Genomic DNA, 16,755 nt, shown 5'->3' on the forward strand with positions numbered 1-16,755 from the left:
TTACAGCCCGAGCTCGAGATCCCTGTCTCTGCCCGTAGGTCCAATGTCCATTAACTCCTTCACAATGGATTGAATTGGGAGACTCGAGTGGAATACAGGAGTGTTTCTGGGCTGAGATACAGCATGCCCATAGCTGCCAGGTTGGGGCTGGTAGGAATCACAGCTACAGGAACGGGGATCAGATGATCCAGAGGGAATGGTGACCCCATCGTGGCTGCAGAGCTCAAGTTGGAATGCAGCCTCAACATCATTCTTGAGTTCTGAGACAGCAGCAACATCTGGGTTGTCTTGAGAAGAGGCCTCTGTTGTGCAGTCTGCCTTGCCACCATCATAGGGTTCAGGCTGGATGGTAGCATCACCAGGAGTGGTAGAACTGGAGGTGCCAGCACCGGAGACATTGGGGGTCGATATCCAGCGGAGGAAACCAAAGGACACAATGCAAGTGACCACAACCATGTCCACCATCAACTCAAGCACCTCCATTAGGGAAATGATAGACGAGCCAAACCAGAGACCCCAGTGCGCTCCCAGTTGGGAAAGAAGCATATTTATCTGCAGAAGAGATGGACAGAGATTGCCAAAGTATATCGTGCCAAACGTTGCTAAGAAGAGGGAGAATTTCTCAAGCTTCTTCTCTTTTTCTTTTATTTAGAGAAAACATATAACCTAAGCTGAAACACAGTGGTTAAGGGGTTGGGATGCAAATCAGCACTCTGCTGGTTCAAATCCCACTACTGCCATGAGTTCAGCAGGTGGCTTTGGGTAAGCCACTTCTCCCAGCCCCAGCTCCCCAGCTGTATTGTGAGGATAATAAGAACACTGATTTTGTTCCCAGCTTTGAGCGGGGCATTAATCTGTCCATAAAGGCAGTATATAAGCACATTGTTATTGTTGTTGTTAAGAGCCCCATGGCACAGAGTGGTAAGCTGCAGTACAGCCCAAGCTCTGCTCACAACCTGAGTTCGATCCTGGAGGAAGCTGGGATCAGGTAGCTGGCTCAAGGCTGACTCAGCCTTCCATCCTTCTGAGGTCGGTAAAATGAGTACCCAGTTTCCTGGAGGTAAAGTGTAGATGACTGGGGAAGGCAATGGCAAACCACCCCATAGCAAAAAGTCTGCCAAGAAAATGTCATAAATGCAACGTCCCCCCACGGGTCAATAATGACTCGGTGGTTGTTGTGGGTTTTCCGGGCTGTATTGCCGTGGTCTTGGCATTGTAGTTCCTGACATTTCGCCAGCAGCTGTGGCTGGCATCTTCAGAGGTGTAGCAGCAAAAGACAGAGATCTCTCAGTGTCACTGTGACACTGAGAGATCTCTGTCTTTTGGTGCTATACCTCTGAAGATGCCAGCCACAGCTGCTGGCGAAACGTCAGGAACTACAATGCCAAGACCAATACAGCCCGGAAAACCCACAACAACCATCGTTCTCCGGCCGTGAAAGCCTTCGACAATACAATGACTCGGTGCTTGCACAGGGGACTACCTTTACCTTTTTTATTGTTTTTGTTATTATTACTACTACCACTAGTAGGGCCCCTGCTTAGGTATGTCAGTGAGGGCGCATGGATGGAAGAGTATCCTTTTGAGGTTCAGTAAGATAGCCATCAAAATAAAGTTAAGATCTCATGCAAAGGCTATGTCCCCTGAATACTATTGGCATGCATTCTACCTCTCCATGCACAGAACAAAGAGTTTTTCTGCATTTCTCTCTGTTCCTGCAGCCCCTTCCAACTCCCAGAAAGATCATTCCCAGAGTTATGGGCCCCATACAGAGGAAGAGCAACACAGGTGTGGAGACTGGAGCGAGAAAGAACAAGGAGCAGGGCTTTTTTTCTGGGAAAAGAGGTGATGGAACTCAGTGGTGGAACTTAGGACCGCACAATGATGTCACTTTGGGTCAGCTGGAACAAGGGGGGAGTTTTTTAAAAGTTTAAATCACCCTAGTTGAAAATGGTCACATGGCCGGTAGCCCCGCCCCCTGATCTCCAGACAAAGGGGAGTTTAGATTGCCCTCTGCGCCGCCAAGAGCAGCACAGAGGGCAATCGAAGCTCCCCTCTGTCTGGCAATCAGGGGGCGGGGCCACCAGCCATGTGACCATTTTCAAGAGGTGCCAGAACTCTGTTCCCCCGCATTCCTGCTGAAAAAAAGCCCTGAAAAGGAAGGTCTTCTTCTTCTGTGAGCGCAACTAGCAAGGATCCCTGCCTAGAAGATGGTCCTTGTCCGTATAATATGTAGACCAGAACTATACAAGGAACCATTGGGGCAAGACGCCCCCTTGTGGGTTGAGAAGCCGCCACATCACTTGCCCTGCCAAATGAAGAGACAGACCACGGGAAATGGTCTGTGAACAGACATCTGACAGTTGCAGTAATACTGAGAGTGAACTTTACTTCTTCAGCCACGGTGCATTCTCCATCTCACTCTGTATTCTCCCACCACGGAACCTGCCCTAGGATGGCGTGCCATGGTGGGCCTGTCCAGTGAATGCTGCCAGAGTATAGAGTAGAATATAAATCAATAAAAAGGACCACGGTGTTCTAAAGCTAGGATAAATACAAATATCACCGTGCTAGGCTGAATTTCAAAATATTTATATTAATCTCTGTCTTAAATTTACATTTACAACAGTACACAATTTCTCAGCAGAATAATACAAATTTCCACAGACAAGTATAAAGGTAGTTGGAGTCTCTAAGAAGAAAACCAGACATCAGTTAGAGACTCCAACTACCTTTATACTTGGTATCTGAAGAAGGGACCTGTGACTCACGAAAGCTCATACTCTATCACAAATTTTGTTAGACTTATAGGTGCTACTGGACTCTTGTCCTTTTCTACTGCTACAGACAGACTAGCATCTTGATCTACCTTTATACTTGTCTGTGGAAATTTGTAATATTTCTGCTGAGAAATTGTGTACTATTGTAAATGTAAACATAATTATAAGACAGTGATTATTATAAATATTTTGAAATGCAGCCTAGCATGGTGATATTTGTATTTATACTAGAGTATGGGGTAGGGCAGCTGAGTAGGTGAACAGATGAGCAGACAGAGACACACAGCAGACTCAAGGTACCAGGTGCAGAAGATATGCACCGTAAAGGCAGGAGACTCTTGGGTAGATTTATACCTCCATTCGTCAAAGAAGATGTGCACTTTGGAGATACTGTTCCTGAACAAGAGAGAAAGAGGTATGAATGAAGTAATATTGTTAAGAGAAATTATTATTATTATTAATTATTCACAGTTCACCTTTCTCACTGAGATCCAAGACGGATTACACAGGGCAAGTTAAAATATGGTATAATCAGCAGCTAGGACATTTGCTGAGCAAAGTACAATAATAAACAACAGTTAGGACATTCAATGAAAGAGCTACAATAGGGCATGGGAGCAGAAAAAATAATTTAAACAAGCATGAAGCTGAGCACAGAGATAAAATCTTTCTGAAACAAAGCATAACTAATTTCCATAGCCTGGAGACTCCCTGAACAGGTGCCCATCTACATCAGCAGACAGTACCCTTTAGGGTAATATTTAGTCCCCTTCCTATCAATGCATCTCTCTGAGCTATTTCTTAGGACACAGTCCTGTAATCTGGATGATTCAGCTTGGCATAGTTTGCAGAAAGTTATCCCATTTCTCTCTGAAATCCAACAAATGGTTTCTTTCCCCATTTTTCAGAATTTTCAGTCTGTCCTGAACGTATTCCATTTTCATTCAAAGACAGGAAGGACAGCGAGGGTCTGCAAAATTTCAGAATTTCACTGTGCAGATGCTCAGAGGCAGGCATTTCAGATTAGGGTCTCCCAGATCTCAGTCCGACCACGGCAGTCCATTGGCCTTCCATTTTCCAACAGACGTCTCTCAAACCCTTTCCCCAGCCAGCATAACAGGGTCCATCCTTTGAACTTTCATAGAAGGAGTGGTCTTCAGCTTTCCCACATCTGGGGAGCCCACCCGTGTGGGGCGCACAGAGCTGCCAGCATGTGACTGGAAGTGAAGAACCCCCAAAATTATGAACTCAGCAGTGCCAGGGCCAGTGCCATAATGGGCAGCAGAGCAAAGAGGTGGAAACAGGTAGGGAAATCTAGCGAGGCACAAGCCAGGAGATTGGAGCTATGGAAGAATGCTCTCTACGGCTGTGATCTCTTGGCACCATCCAGATGTTTTGCTCAGCTTGCATGGAAAGAGAGGCAGTAGATGTTCTCTACACATGGGCACTAGGCAGCACGTCCATCCCAAAAAGTCAGTGGTGCCTTTGGAAGGACTCATGACCCACAAGTTCCTGGGGCCTCACTAACCCACTAAAGTAGGATGGTCTGTATGCCCGTCTAGGGTATCCAATCCACACTGGAGTTTGTTCTTTACTGGGCTTGCGTAGAATGGAACACACCTACCTTTGAAAAGGGTAGGGTACCCTACCATAAATTTTGTTAAGTCTTATAGGTGCTACTGGACTCTTGCTCTTTTTTACTGCTACAGACAGACTAACACGGCTACCCATCTTGATCTACCTACCTTTGAGTTGCATTGTATTCCTTTGTCTGGGCCAGGACATAAGATACCCACTCCTGAAAAAGGAAGCAAAGTGTTTATCTCTCTTTCCCTAATTTCCCATGCAGTCACCTGGATAAAACCAAAAGCTGCCTGCCATAGACTAGCACCATATCCTGATACAGGTTAAACAAACCAACCTATAAATCACCCCTCATTTGATACAAGTCCACTGCACACAAGCTGTAAAATACAATCTAAAATACAATTGTCCCTATCAGATGAAGACTACATCCATGTATGTAACAAATGCTGTCATACAGTAATGTCACTCATCCACCATGATGAATTTTGCAAAATTACATTTCACTTGGTCCTGCCTTCATTTTGTGGCCCTTTGACCCTAGGTTGTTTACTCATTTTTTCCCACACCTCCTTTGTAAAATGTGTTCACAGGGTGGATGTGCTCCTTGCAGGCGCTGACAAAGAGGGCTCTAGTCCACAACAGCTTACGCTGGAATACCACTGTGTTAATCTTTAAAGGTGCTGCCAGACTCTTGTTTATTCATCAACTTTAAGATACACACCATCAGATCCAAAAACTTTATTCATACATAGGCACACATTTCTGTGCTGGTTTCCTTGATGGCTCTACAGATGCAACGGAATGTTGGTCAACATTCCATCTCAGCCTCTGGCTTGGATTCATGAGTGTTCCCGATAAGCCTGATACACAACCAAAACGCATAACATCTGCGTCAATGCCTCTGTGCCACAAATTCTTAGAACCCATGTTCTGTTATAACCAAGTTTATCAATGTTGTTTCTAAAGGCAAAATTACACCAGATCTTAGGGATCCATGATTCAGATTCCCCCTGCAGGGTATATTTTAGCTACAAAAAGTAGCCACAAGGAGATCTATTATAAATCTAGAAGACAGTCATGGAAAAAGGGATGCTAACTTAAGGACTGCCTGCCTTAAGCTGGATGTTGAGCGACTGGTACCCCCATTGCACCTGCTTTCCTTCTGTCCTACTGGAACTAAACACAACTCAGGGAATATTTTCAATTGGGCAAATGGTACCAGAGGAAGAATTAATTCTCCCTTTATCCTGCTCTGCAATCCCAATCCATAGCAGGGTCTCCACAGGTGCTTTTTGTAGCTTAATTGTACATAGGGGGTCTGTGATCAGAAGCCCTGATGGCACACGTAGTGTGACCCTCCCATTCCAGCACAATCTTCCTTCCTTTCTTCTGTTGCAGTCCCTTCAATCCAAAGCAAAAGCCTTCCCAGAGACAGAACAAGGAAACAACTCTGTACCTTGGATAAAGTGGACATCCACTGGGAGTAAGCTGCCGACAGCAAATATTGAGTCACCCTGAGAAGAGAGGCATAATCAGCCAAATATCCCTTGAAAAAGTAAAATTGCTGGTTCAGCGTAGCCTTGCCCATTAATACATTCTTCCTGTTGCAGATCAAAGGCCACTACAACTCACCCAAGACCAAAAAAAAAGCCCTTCACTTATCCCCCCACCAACCCACCCTGAAACTTACCTACAAGGTTTGGGGCATTTGTTGAAACACTCCAGCTTGTTTGATTTGAACTCGGCCTGCAGTCTGTAGTAACAGTGACCTGAAAAAGAGACTCAGCAGCTCAGAATGTTAGCTACCACAAGGAGAAACCTTGGAGTTGGACTCTAGGATGAAGCCTTTATTTGAAGCAGGCAGGTGGATTCTTACAGGGAAAGGAGCCGTGGATTCTCTGGTGTGTAGTATGCAATGAAAAGGTTATCGTGAGGAAAAAGCCTTGGATTCTCTGGAGTAAAGTGTGCAACAAGAACAGCAAAAGTGAATGAATCCCACCCACCACCAGCCCACGTCCCTCTGCTCTTACCCCAAGCCACGTGCTTAGCATAGTCACAGTACTCCGCTCCAGAGGGAAGAGGATAGAAGTAATGGGCACAGCCGCAACGTTCCACCATGGTGGTCTGGAAGCAAGAGTGCACACACCCCTAGAAGGAAAGTCAAGGCGGGAAAGGTCAAGTTCTCTTCCCACACCATCAACCCCCACCCTTTTAGGAAGCAGGATCTAGCTCAATTCAACTCAAATAACCATTCTTGTCTTGCCGAACCTGCAGCTACTGCATAAGAGAGCCAGTCTGATGTAGTGGTTAAGAGCGTGGGACTCTAATCTGGAGAGCCAGGTTTGATTCCTCACTCCTCCACTTGAAGCCAGCTGGGTGACCTTGGGTGAGTCACAGTTCTCTGGAGCTCTCTCAGCCCCACCCACCTCACAGGGTGTTTTGTTGTGGGGATAATAATGACATACTTTGTAAACCGCTCTGAGTGAGTGTTAAGTCATCCTGAAGGAAGGTATATAAATCTAATGTTATTATTATTATAATACATACCAGGTCAGTCTACACTCAGGCTTCTTACCAAAGCGATAAACCTGAGCTCTGACTGTGCTGCTTCAGACTACAGGTAGGAGCTTTTCCTTGTTAGTTTTTGGTGTGTAGGAAAAGATTTTGTATATGGAAGCATTCCGGTCATGTGAGCATGCATTTGTAGCTAAAACAATATGGTTAAAACTCACTGATATCCCAAATAGAGTTTAAAACACAGACTTGTGGAGCGCTGATAAATGTAGCTTTCAGCTCGCGGCCATCTTCGGGAGTCCCCATTTGCAGCCTGAAGTAGTAAAACCCAGATAAAGGTTTACCACCTCACTGAGGACTAGGGATACCCTAAGGATATACAGTTAAGATGTACTGCTCCCCTACCTTGTGCATTGCCACTCAAGGTGGCTATGCTAATGGATGCCATACGGTATTATGCATATACAATTACGTTTTTTCCCTCTTTCTGAATTCTGTCACCTGCCTCGAGTCACAATGAGAGAGGCATTGTCACTGAGTTTATTTTTAAATAAATAAATTGTGTTATGGTAACAAAACAGAGCCATCTGGCCCAATGTAGCTTCAGATAACAAAATAAGGCAGAATAGACTGGTGGTTGCAGGGCATACCTGAGGATGCTGGAAATAAATAGCTTCTCTCTTTTAAAGGTGCAGATTTTTTTTTAGGACAGAGCCATGAAAATTCTTGGTTTGAGGAGGCTTTTCTGCATAAGACTAGATATTCTGGTTAAGATAAACATACCTGTGTCATTAGTCTAATTATATGGTCATTTTTTTAATAACGCATTTTTTTCTGGGAGAAAAGCCTGAACAAATGATACTGAACTGTCTTGTTAGATTATTATTTGTTCTTTCTCTTGGGATAGCTGCTCAAGTTTGCTACTGTAAACAAAAATAGAAAAGAGTCCAGTAGTACCTTTAAGACTAACCAACTTTACTGTAGCATAAGCTTTCGAGAAAGTTTTCAAGCTTTGGTGTTGTTTTTTAATGCTGAATCAAAAAAGTTTAAAGCACAGCCCGAAGATGGTGGAAAGGACAACTGAACTTTTCCTCCCTATCCCCCACCCTGCCCCATGCCACTTTCTTTTTTACCTGTTTAGTGTATTTGAATGGGTACAAGTTTCTCACAGGCACATCACTCCCGTTCCATGTGCAGCTGCCGTAGTTACCCCCGAGGTGTTCCAGTACCTTCTAATAATACAAAGCAAAGGCTCTTGTGAGCATCTGAAAGAACTGCTAAATCAAGCCACAGAAATCTCACCAGCCAAGAATTGTGCTCAGCCCCTAACACTCTCCCTCCCTTCTTCTCCTGAGGATGGCCCCATCCCATAAGCCTTTGGCCACGCACTAATGCTTCCCTCCACTAATGCTTCTATTCTTTCTGATGTGGACAAGGGCCAGAGCAGCCCCGACCCAATGTTAATTACTCCACCCTTCCTCTCTTTATCCATGCATTTAGTTATCTCTAGAGGTGGGCACGAACCAGGAAAATGGCGGTTCATGGTTTGTCACATTTCATTACCCATGAACCGGCATGAAATTGCCCAGTTTGCGAACCGGTTCATTTGGTTCGTGAATATGTCACTTCCGGGGCAGCAGAAGGTCTGCAGAAAGCCCACCTCTCCCCTACCCCCGTTGCCTAGGAAACTGATTGATTGGCGCCAGGCTGTCTGCAGTGACGAACCAAAAGACCGAACCAAACAAACTGGCCTAAAAGTCGTTGCGGTTCGTCAGAAATGCCCTCCAACGAGTCGCTGGTTCGCAAACAAAAAAACGGCCCGGTTCATGACAAACTTTGGTTTCTGTTTCAGTTCACGCCCACCTCTAGTTCTCTCTGCTATCACAGCGGCACACTGCCCCAAATTCAGCTCCTTGTTTCCAACCAACAGGTGAAATTTATACTCTTATCAACACCACTCTTTGTGGCTTCCTGAACCACCCAACCCCATTCTCTTCCCTTACCAGCCTCTTTGCCACTCTGTGTGCTTTGCACCAACAACATACAGCTTCTATTGCCCAGCCCCCCGGTCATCAGCAGCCCTGTTCCCATACACTCTGCTTACACAACCTTAGGCACACTGTGTGAAATTTCTCCCCTTCTTTTTTCAGATCTTAGGCAAAGCTTTTTATTTTCCCCAAATAGCCCAATTGCCCTCCTACTCTCCTCACAGAGTTGTCCCTATTATCATCATTCCGTAGCCTCCTGAGTGTCCAAATGATTATAACACCTGGAAGTGTAATAACATTACAGCTGCTGGCTTGGGGGAAATCAAAGATGGCCATGCAGATGTTATCTTCTTTGCCACTCACTCTTTTATTATATTCTGCCCCACCGTGCTTTTCTCATGTGACATAAGGTGGCATAAAAAGGGTTCCTAGACAGTCACTCACCAAGATGGCTGAACTGTGCCATCTTGATGATGATATTCTTGATATGGTAAAATCTTACCCCAAGTAATTTTCACAATAAACCTTCAAAATAGGTATTGATTACCTATCTTGGTAATTAATAGGTATTAATAGGTATTAATTTTCTTAAACTTCAGAAGGCTTCTTTCCAATCAGTTGTATTTATCCTACTTCATTACTTTATTTATTTGTACTGAAAGAGAGTCCCTGCATAGAAAATCTCACCTGATTTATTATACTAAGCCGCTCTCTGCCAAATTCTTCCCTTTTCCTCCTTTCCCTGTAATTTTATGTAAAACCAAGGTAAAGGGGTTTTTTCTCCTATTGTACCTGAAAAAGCAAGTTCTGTCTCACAAAAGCTCACAGTGGAATAAATGTTTTCAGTCTTTAAGGTGCCACTGGACTTCTCTTTTGTTTTGGAACTTCCGCCCTCTCTCATTATCCATTACAAGTAATGACTACTTCTGTCGCAGTTCCTCCCCCACTCAGAGAATTATATTTGACAGATTTATGACTGGATTCACACCAAGCCTCTCTCTGCCTTAATTCCTTCTCCTCCTTCAGTAATTTTCCCTGAAAGAATTTCCCAAACGTTTTTCTCTTCTCATATCTGAAGTGAGCCCTGACTCATGAAAGCTCATATAGAAAAAAACGTTATTAGCCCTTAAGGTGCCACTGCAATTTCATTTTAGCGTGTAAAAAAAAAGACATGGCTGCTCCTCTGCAACTGACTCACCAAAGGTCAAGCCGTAAGTGTCATGACTAGAGGTGGGTGCGATCCCCAAAAAAATACCGATCAAGCTGATCGTGGATCAGCGCCGGCGATGATCCCGAATTAATGATCCACACCGATCCTCTCCCATTTCCGATCCGTGGATCGTGGATCATGGATCGTGGAGGCAAAAGCGGAGGGGCGCCCCGCTGTTCCCAGCGATACAGGAATGGTGGCTGATGCCGGCAGCATCTGTGTTTGTGTTTGGCTGTCTGTGTTTGGCCATCAGAGCTGCCTATCAGGGTTTGCATGGATGAGATTGGAGTGCCCAAGGCTACAGAACACCCCCTTCCCCCTCCCTCCCTTGGGTGTCTTCTCCCAGCTGGTGACTGCATTGCTGCTCCGTGGTTGGAAGGAAGCCCTGCTGATCAAGGCAAGCTGGGCTTCCATTTGGGTTTTCAGGGCGACAGAAGGAGGGCAAACACAGCTCAGGCATTCCCCTGGCTCCGTTGCCAGGGGAATAGATTGCTGGCGCCTGAGAGTCTGGCTTCCCGATCCAAGCACGATCGCCTGGATCAAGCCTCGATCCAGCCCCCCCTCTCGACTGCTGGATCATTGGCTGTGCCCAAGCATGATCCGCCAGGTCCCGATCGCGCAATCGCCATTATCATGGGTTTTTTTCAATCTTATGCGGATCATGCCCATCTCTAGTCATGACTCAGCAGGGACTCAGATCTAGGTGTCCAGACCTTTGTCCAAGCACAGCATCACACTAGCTCTCTCACTTCCCATCTAAGCACAATGGTGTAATCCAACACGCAAACACTCTCAGGAGCCCTGCCAAGAAACCAACCTTTTCCATGGTGATGGACGTTTGCATGTTAGGACGCACATCGAAGCCTCCTTCCCCCATGAAGGCAGGTTCGTTCTGGTCATGTACCATCACCCGAGCACCAACTCTTGTCGAGAGCAGTGGTATCAAGTTATTTTGCTTGATGTGCAGCAAGAGAGAAAGGCCTGTGAGTGGGACAGAGAGGCAAGTGCAACCGTGAGAGAGCAGAAGTAAGAAACGTGATGAGGACTTCAGTAAAACTCACAGAAGGTAACCCTTGGATGGGGTCTTATAGAGCTTATTTGGGATTATAGCTAGCAGAAAGGGGTGGCTGAAGGAGGGCAAGGTTGAGGATATCCAAATGGAAGACATCAAGACTAGAAATAAAAGGATGAGCCAAAAAGGAATCAAGTTTTGTTTTTCGCTGTTGCATCCCACCTTTACCCTGCATGAAGTTCACAGGTGTATACTGGGACGTGGAGGGAAAACCCCATTTCATTCTTGCTACAAGCTTGTGATGTGGGCCAAGCAAGAACAAGTAACATAGGGAGCTTCGTAGTTGTGTGGGGATTGGAACCTGGGTTACCCAATTCCATGACAAGCACGCCATTCACTACATCACGTTGGCCCAAAAGAGCTAGAACAAATGACCCGCTAGACAGTGTCTGACATAAGTGGTGGGAATATGTACTAAAACAATTGAAAGAATTGGAGTGCTTGTCTCCTGGAATAAAGTACAGAGAGAGACCTGGATATCGCTCAAGGACACTCACCATGCTGGATACCTGGCACAGAAGATGTCCATCCGGTCTTGTCATTGAGTGTGTAGCAATTCCCATAAGAGGGATGGTGGAAATGGGTGAAATTGCTAGGGAAAAGAGATGTAAAGCTTCATATCAGAGGCAGGCAGCAAGGTAGGATAAAAACGTCTATGTTATCCCAGGACACAAGCTTTGAGGAGGAGTTTAGTGGTTGTTCCTTCAGCATCTCACAGGAAATGGAACCTTTAGATCTCCAACACTACAAAGATGTCCGATTTCTCAACAGTCCGGTGAGTTTGATTAGCTCTCTGCTTTTACAAGTTTTGTGCAACCTTAAATCAAAATGGTCTGATTCAGAGCCTTGCAGTTTGGAACATAGCCCCAAGGAGGGGCTTCTAGAGGGCTATTTGCTACCAAAATACACAGGTAACTACCACAGTGTCTTCAAGATCAAATAGTCCTGGAAACCAGAGTGTAGCAAACATATATGGTGTAGCAAACATATGTAGCAAACATGTATGGTGGGGGGCAGGAGAAGAGGAGCAACCTCTTTTGAGGATTCCTTCTGGATGTCGTTCAGAGAGTAACGGCCCTCCTGTGGCCAATATCCAAAAGTGACTTTAAAAGCAATGCCAGAATTTGTGTAGTGGGGTATTCAGCATTCAATGTGCTTTGCAAACATCATAACAGTAGTCTTTACAACAACCCTATAAGGTAGGCCTATGTTATCACACACTCCTATATTGCAGGAGAGAGGAAGGATTAAGAAACCGTGGCTTGCTTAAGGCTGGTGAGATAGTGGCTAAAATTGGATTTGAACTTTACTTTGAGCTCGCAAATTACAGCTTATTTCCTTAAGCATATGTACACACATGAAGCTGCCTTCTACTGTATCAATTGGTCTAACAGGGTCCACCACTGCCTGCTCTGACTGGCAGCAGCATTCCAAAGCATGTCTTTCCATCATTTACTATCTGATTCTTTTAAGTGGAGATGCTGGGGATTGAACCGGGGACCTTCTGCATGCAAAGCAGATTCTGTACCGCTGAGCCACAGCGCCTCCCCTTAACAAGAAGCTGCCTTATCCTGTGTCAGACCCTTAATCTGTCCACATTCATATTATCTTCTCTTACAGGCAGCAGCTCTCCAGTGTCTAAAGCAGAGGTCTTTTGCACCACCTACGACCTGACCATCTTCATTTGCCATGCCAGGGATCGATGCCAGGGGCATTCTGCCGCCAAGTCACATCCTTTCCCTAGGCTGGGAGACACTGCCTTTGAGGTGGGGCTTGCTTACTCCTTGTCACAGGGTTCCTTGTTGAAACGGCAGGAAAAGATAAAGTTTGCAGCGTCGTCTTCATTCAAGATTTGCTCCCTGGGCAACCGTGCCAGGAGATTGATGTAATGGAAGCTGTACCACTCCTGGACAGCATCAATGCCGGAAGAGAAGGTTTGGTAGAAGCAGTCTCCATTGGTTCTATTACACTGTAAGGGAGACAGGGAGCATATGGAGCCATCAAGGGAACAGACAAGTATGAATAGAAAGTTACCCAGTTAATTCATGTATTGGGTCCAGGCAGGGCTTTTTTTCTGGGAAAAAGAGGTGGTGGAACTCAGTGGGTTGCCCTCAGAGAAAATGGTCACATGGCTGGTGGCCCCGCCCCCTGATCTCCACACAGAGGGGAGTTGAGATTGCCCTCCGCACTGCTTGGCGGCGCGGAGGGCAATCTGAACTCCCCTCTGTCTGGAGATCAGGGGGCGGGGCCACCAGCCATGTGACCATTTTCAAGAGGTTCTGGAACTCCGTTCCATTCCACCGCGTTCCAGCTGAAAAAAAGCCCTGGGTCTAGGTCTAGAGAAGGCTGAAGGTAGCCTTCAGACTCTCAAGATCGGGCACATGATCTACTATACTTGAGCCCGTGGACACCTCACCTGAAGATGAAAAGGTATGGAACTAGCCCACTCTACTTAATGACAAAGGAGACTGCTGCTCGGCACTGAGGTCCAAAGTAGACATGACATGTCCACAGGGCCAATCCATGGACACTGCTTCCAATTTTAAATGCCACGAGGGCACAGCACTGTGTGATGAGGGTCTCTCATACACCCCACCATACTGCCGCCTTTTCAAGGGCCAAAACAACTACCAGGGGCGGCCATTTTGGCACTTCAAAAGGTAACAGGGAACGAGAACACCTCAGCCCACCTTCTCACTGCGACCCAGCTGCATGTTAGAATAACTCTGGAACCTGAAGGCAGGGTGTCCCTACGCACCAGAATGAAACCCACTCGCCCTTCATGGCCACTCCTCCCAAGGCCAGTTGGATCCTCGGGCTCTAAATGTTGCAATGGGTGGCGCTGAATATCTCGAACCAAGTGGAGGAGGTGAGGAGATCGGGAGTCTGGCAAGTTTGGCTCCTGGGGCTTCTTGAAGCCGTACAGGTCTACCAACACCTGATGGGTGAGACGGTCCAGTTCATCAAGCTCCTCCCGGATAGCGCTGTACCTGCAAATGGGAGACAGGACTGATTGGGCCCCCTTCCTCTGTTTCAAGATGTGTTTGCACCTTCATCCCAAAACAGCAGCTGTTCATCCTAACAGTGAAGTTTATAATATCTGCACCTTCAATATGATTTCTTCAGAGCCAAAAAGTAAACATACTCTACCACTGAAGTTGCTTTTATTTTATTTACATCATTTATGTAATGTAAATGCCAGTTATATGTCGCAGACCCTTGGTTCAATCAAGCTTGGGCTGACCTTCCCCTACTCTGAAGTAAAAATTTTCTCCCAAAGCATATGAAGCTGTTTACTCGGCTGGAAGCCTTTAGTAGCATGGTTGTATTTGTAACTTCAACTTCCTTTATTGTCCCACCCCTTAATGAACGTATAGGTTGTGCAATTACCCAGCCAAGTTTACATAGAGGGAAGATAAGGGTTGTGTTTCCCTTCGAAATTAAACTGGTACACGAGGCTTATGGAGTTTTAAAAAGGAAACAGGAGGTTTATTTACAGGTAGGTTGGATTAGTAGGAATGTAGGCAGGTACTTTTTCTGCAATGGGGAACCAAAGCAGCTTACGTCATTCTCCTCTCCACCATTTTATAATTACAGTAACCCTGTGAGGTAGGTTAAGCTCAGAATATATAACTGGCCCAAGGTCACCCAACCAGTTACTATGGCACAGCAGGAATTCAAACTTGGGTCTCCCTTGGGTCCAATGCTGTAATCACTATACCACTGGCTCTCAATTTAGAGAAAATGTCGCAGATTGCACTTATAATTCATGGCCTTTCGGCCCCACTGTTTATAATTATATCCCCCAGAAAGTATGCATCTATGCACGCATACATGCATGTGTATATACACTTGTAGAGGATATGCTTCTTGCCTCTGATGAAGTGGGCTCTAGTCCATGCAAACTTCTACCACAGTAACAGTGCAACCCTAAAACCAGTGATTTCAATGGGCTTGGACTGGAGCAATTCTTTTTAGGATTGCACTGTAAGTTTTTTAGTCCCAAAGGTGTTCTGAGATTCCTTTCGTTTGCTTCTTGCAGAAGAAGCAAGAAGAAAACCTTTTTTTAAAAAAAAAAAAACTACAAAAAGAGCAAAAATGTAAGAATAATTAAAAACAGCAACGGTTTCAATCAGACAGCTTAAAACTTAAAAATCAGAAACTTTAAAATGAGTAAAATGATACATTGCATTAAGAAACGTTACATCGCCAATCAGCATCCTTGGATGACTCTCTCTAGTATTATGAGAAACAACCAAAAGTATCTCTGTTGATGCCATGCCCTTGCATATATTTTTGTGCTCAAGGACAAAGGAGAATCAACCGTAGACTGAAAGCTGCCTCTCACCTTTGGGGCCTTAGAGTGCACAACGTGACAGCTGGGAACATCAGTCTGTCTGAATGGAGACTGATCTTCAAGTTTACAGGATAGCTATAGTAGTGTTCAAAGGTCTCCCCAAACTGCCAGTACAGAAGGGCGACTGTCAGCAAGAAGAGCACAGTCCAGAAAGTCGTCTTCATCTTGTTCCCAGCAGGATGGACCAAGCGGATCACGCCATGAACGGTGCTGTGACTGCAGAAGAACTCAAAGAGCTCCTGATAGGAGGCCGGGAACTCAAGGAAGTCCTCTGGAGGTTGAACTTTTGTGGATACTTCTTGATTCAGGTCATCATTCTCCATCTGATCAGGCATTGCCTGCCACCTCTGCGTACCAGGGATTTTTGGCATCATGTATTCCGGCCAGATTTATCTCCTACCAACAAACTGTTGTCACTTCGACCCCCAATAAGGCATATTCCTGTGGGCTCTTGGCTGGGCATCACTGGTTCATTTTGCCATTGCTTCTCTCCAGCAGCCTGCAGACACGAAGCTCCAAATGAGCACAACTGAGAGACCAGATACATTTGCCAAAGGATGAGAAGGCCTTGTCTTCTCTCCACCCATCCCCTATCCTCCACTCCGTTGGCCAGTTTCTGAACACAAGAACATGGAAGATAGATTCTCAGTCCTTAAAAAGCTGGCCTTATGGGCATGTCAACCAGAGCTGGGTTGTTATTACTCAGAAACAAACAGCACTCTGTACAGGTTCAGGAGTATGCTTATAAGTGCTTGTGTGTTTCCCTGCTGCTGTTCAAACAGCCTTAGGGTGGGGGAGAGATTGAAATTCTGAACGTGGGTTAGGGGAAGAGTCAATCTTCTACCTGCCCCACAGCATAAACCCAATCCCAATGCTGGATAGCAGCTTCTGCAGCTACTCGCTTGAAGTTTTAAAAAGGGTAGGAAATTCATTCGTGAATCAGCCTGTTGTTCTATGCAGTTAAGCCCCCAAATCCTATTAGATCTGAAGGACTTGTTTCTAAGGGTCCTAGGGTCAGGCTGTACAGAGTGTCTTTCCAAGTCCAAAAACCATATCCTGACTTGGAATAAAGGTCTGTCGTTCTCGATAGGATTTGTTGACAAGGAAAAATCAAAATAGACATGATCTTGTGAGATCCATGGATAGATCTTCCTGATATTCTAAAAAGGCAACAGTTGCTGTGGGGGGCCCTGATTTGGACAGAAATCATTGGGCAGGGACCCAAATAGGGTTTTAACCATTCTCAC

At 45.6% G+C, this 16,755-nt stretch overlaps 1 protein-coding gene across 1 annotated transcript; it reads right to left on the bottom strand.

The window, feature by feature from the left end:
* LOC129342940 (amiloride-sensitive sodium channel subunit alpha-like) lies at positions 1–15,843 on the bottom strand. The gene is made up of 12 exons (XM_054998897.1): positions 15,500–15,843; positions 13,910–14,141; positions 12,933–13,120; positions 11,649–11,743; positions 10,897–11,060; positions 8,015–8,113; positions 6,398–6,515; positions 6,058–6,136; positions 5,824–5,881; positions 4,526–4,578; positions 3,101–3,176; positions 1–552 (listed from the first exon to the last, which is right to left on the bottom strand). The coding sequence occupies exons 1-12, from the start codon at positions 15,841–15,843 to the stop codon at positions 1–3; spliced, it is 2,058 nt and encodes a 685-aa protein (XP_054854872.1).
* Positions 15,844–16,755: the final 912 nt, after the last annotated feature.

Source organism: Eublepharis macularius, chromosome 15 (assembly GCF_028583425.1).
Source record: "Eublepharis macularius isolate TG4126 chromosome 15, MPM_Emac_v1.0, whole genome shotgun sequence".
Lineage (NCBI taxonomy): Eukaryota > Metazoa > Chordata > Lepidosauria > Squamata > Eublepharidae > Eublepharis > Eublepharis macularius.

What these genes read in the sequence shown, in the direction of transcription:
- LOC129342940 (XM_054998897.1), bottom strand. Translation starts at nt 15,843, where the DNA reads ATGCCTGATCAGATGGAGAATGATGACCTGAATCAAGAAGTATCCACA. An exon ending in TGCACTCTAAGGCCCCAAAG is followed by an intron (nt 14,142 to 15,499) that starts GTGAGAGGCAGC and finishes TCCCATTTGCAG; the next exon opens with GTACAGCGCTATCCGGGAGG. An exon ending in CATTCAAATACACTAAACAG is followed by an intron (nt 6,516 to 8,014) that starts GTAAAAAAGAAA and finishes CTTTCCTTCTAG; the next exon opens with GGGTGTGTGCACTCTTGCTT.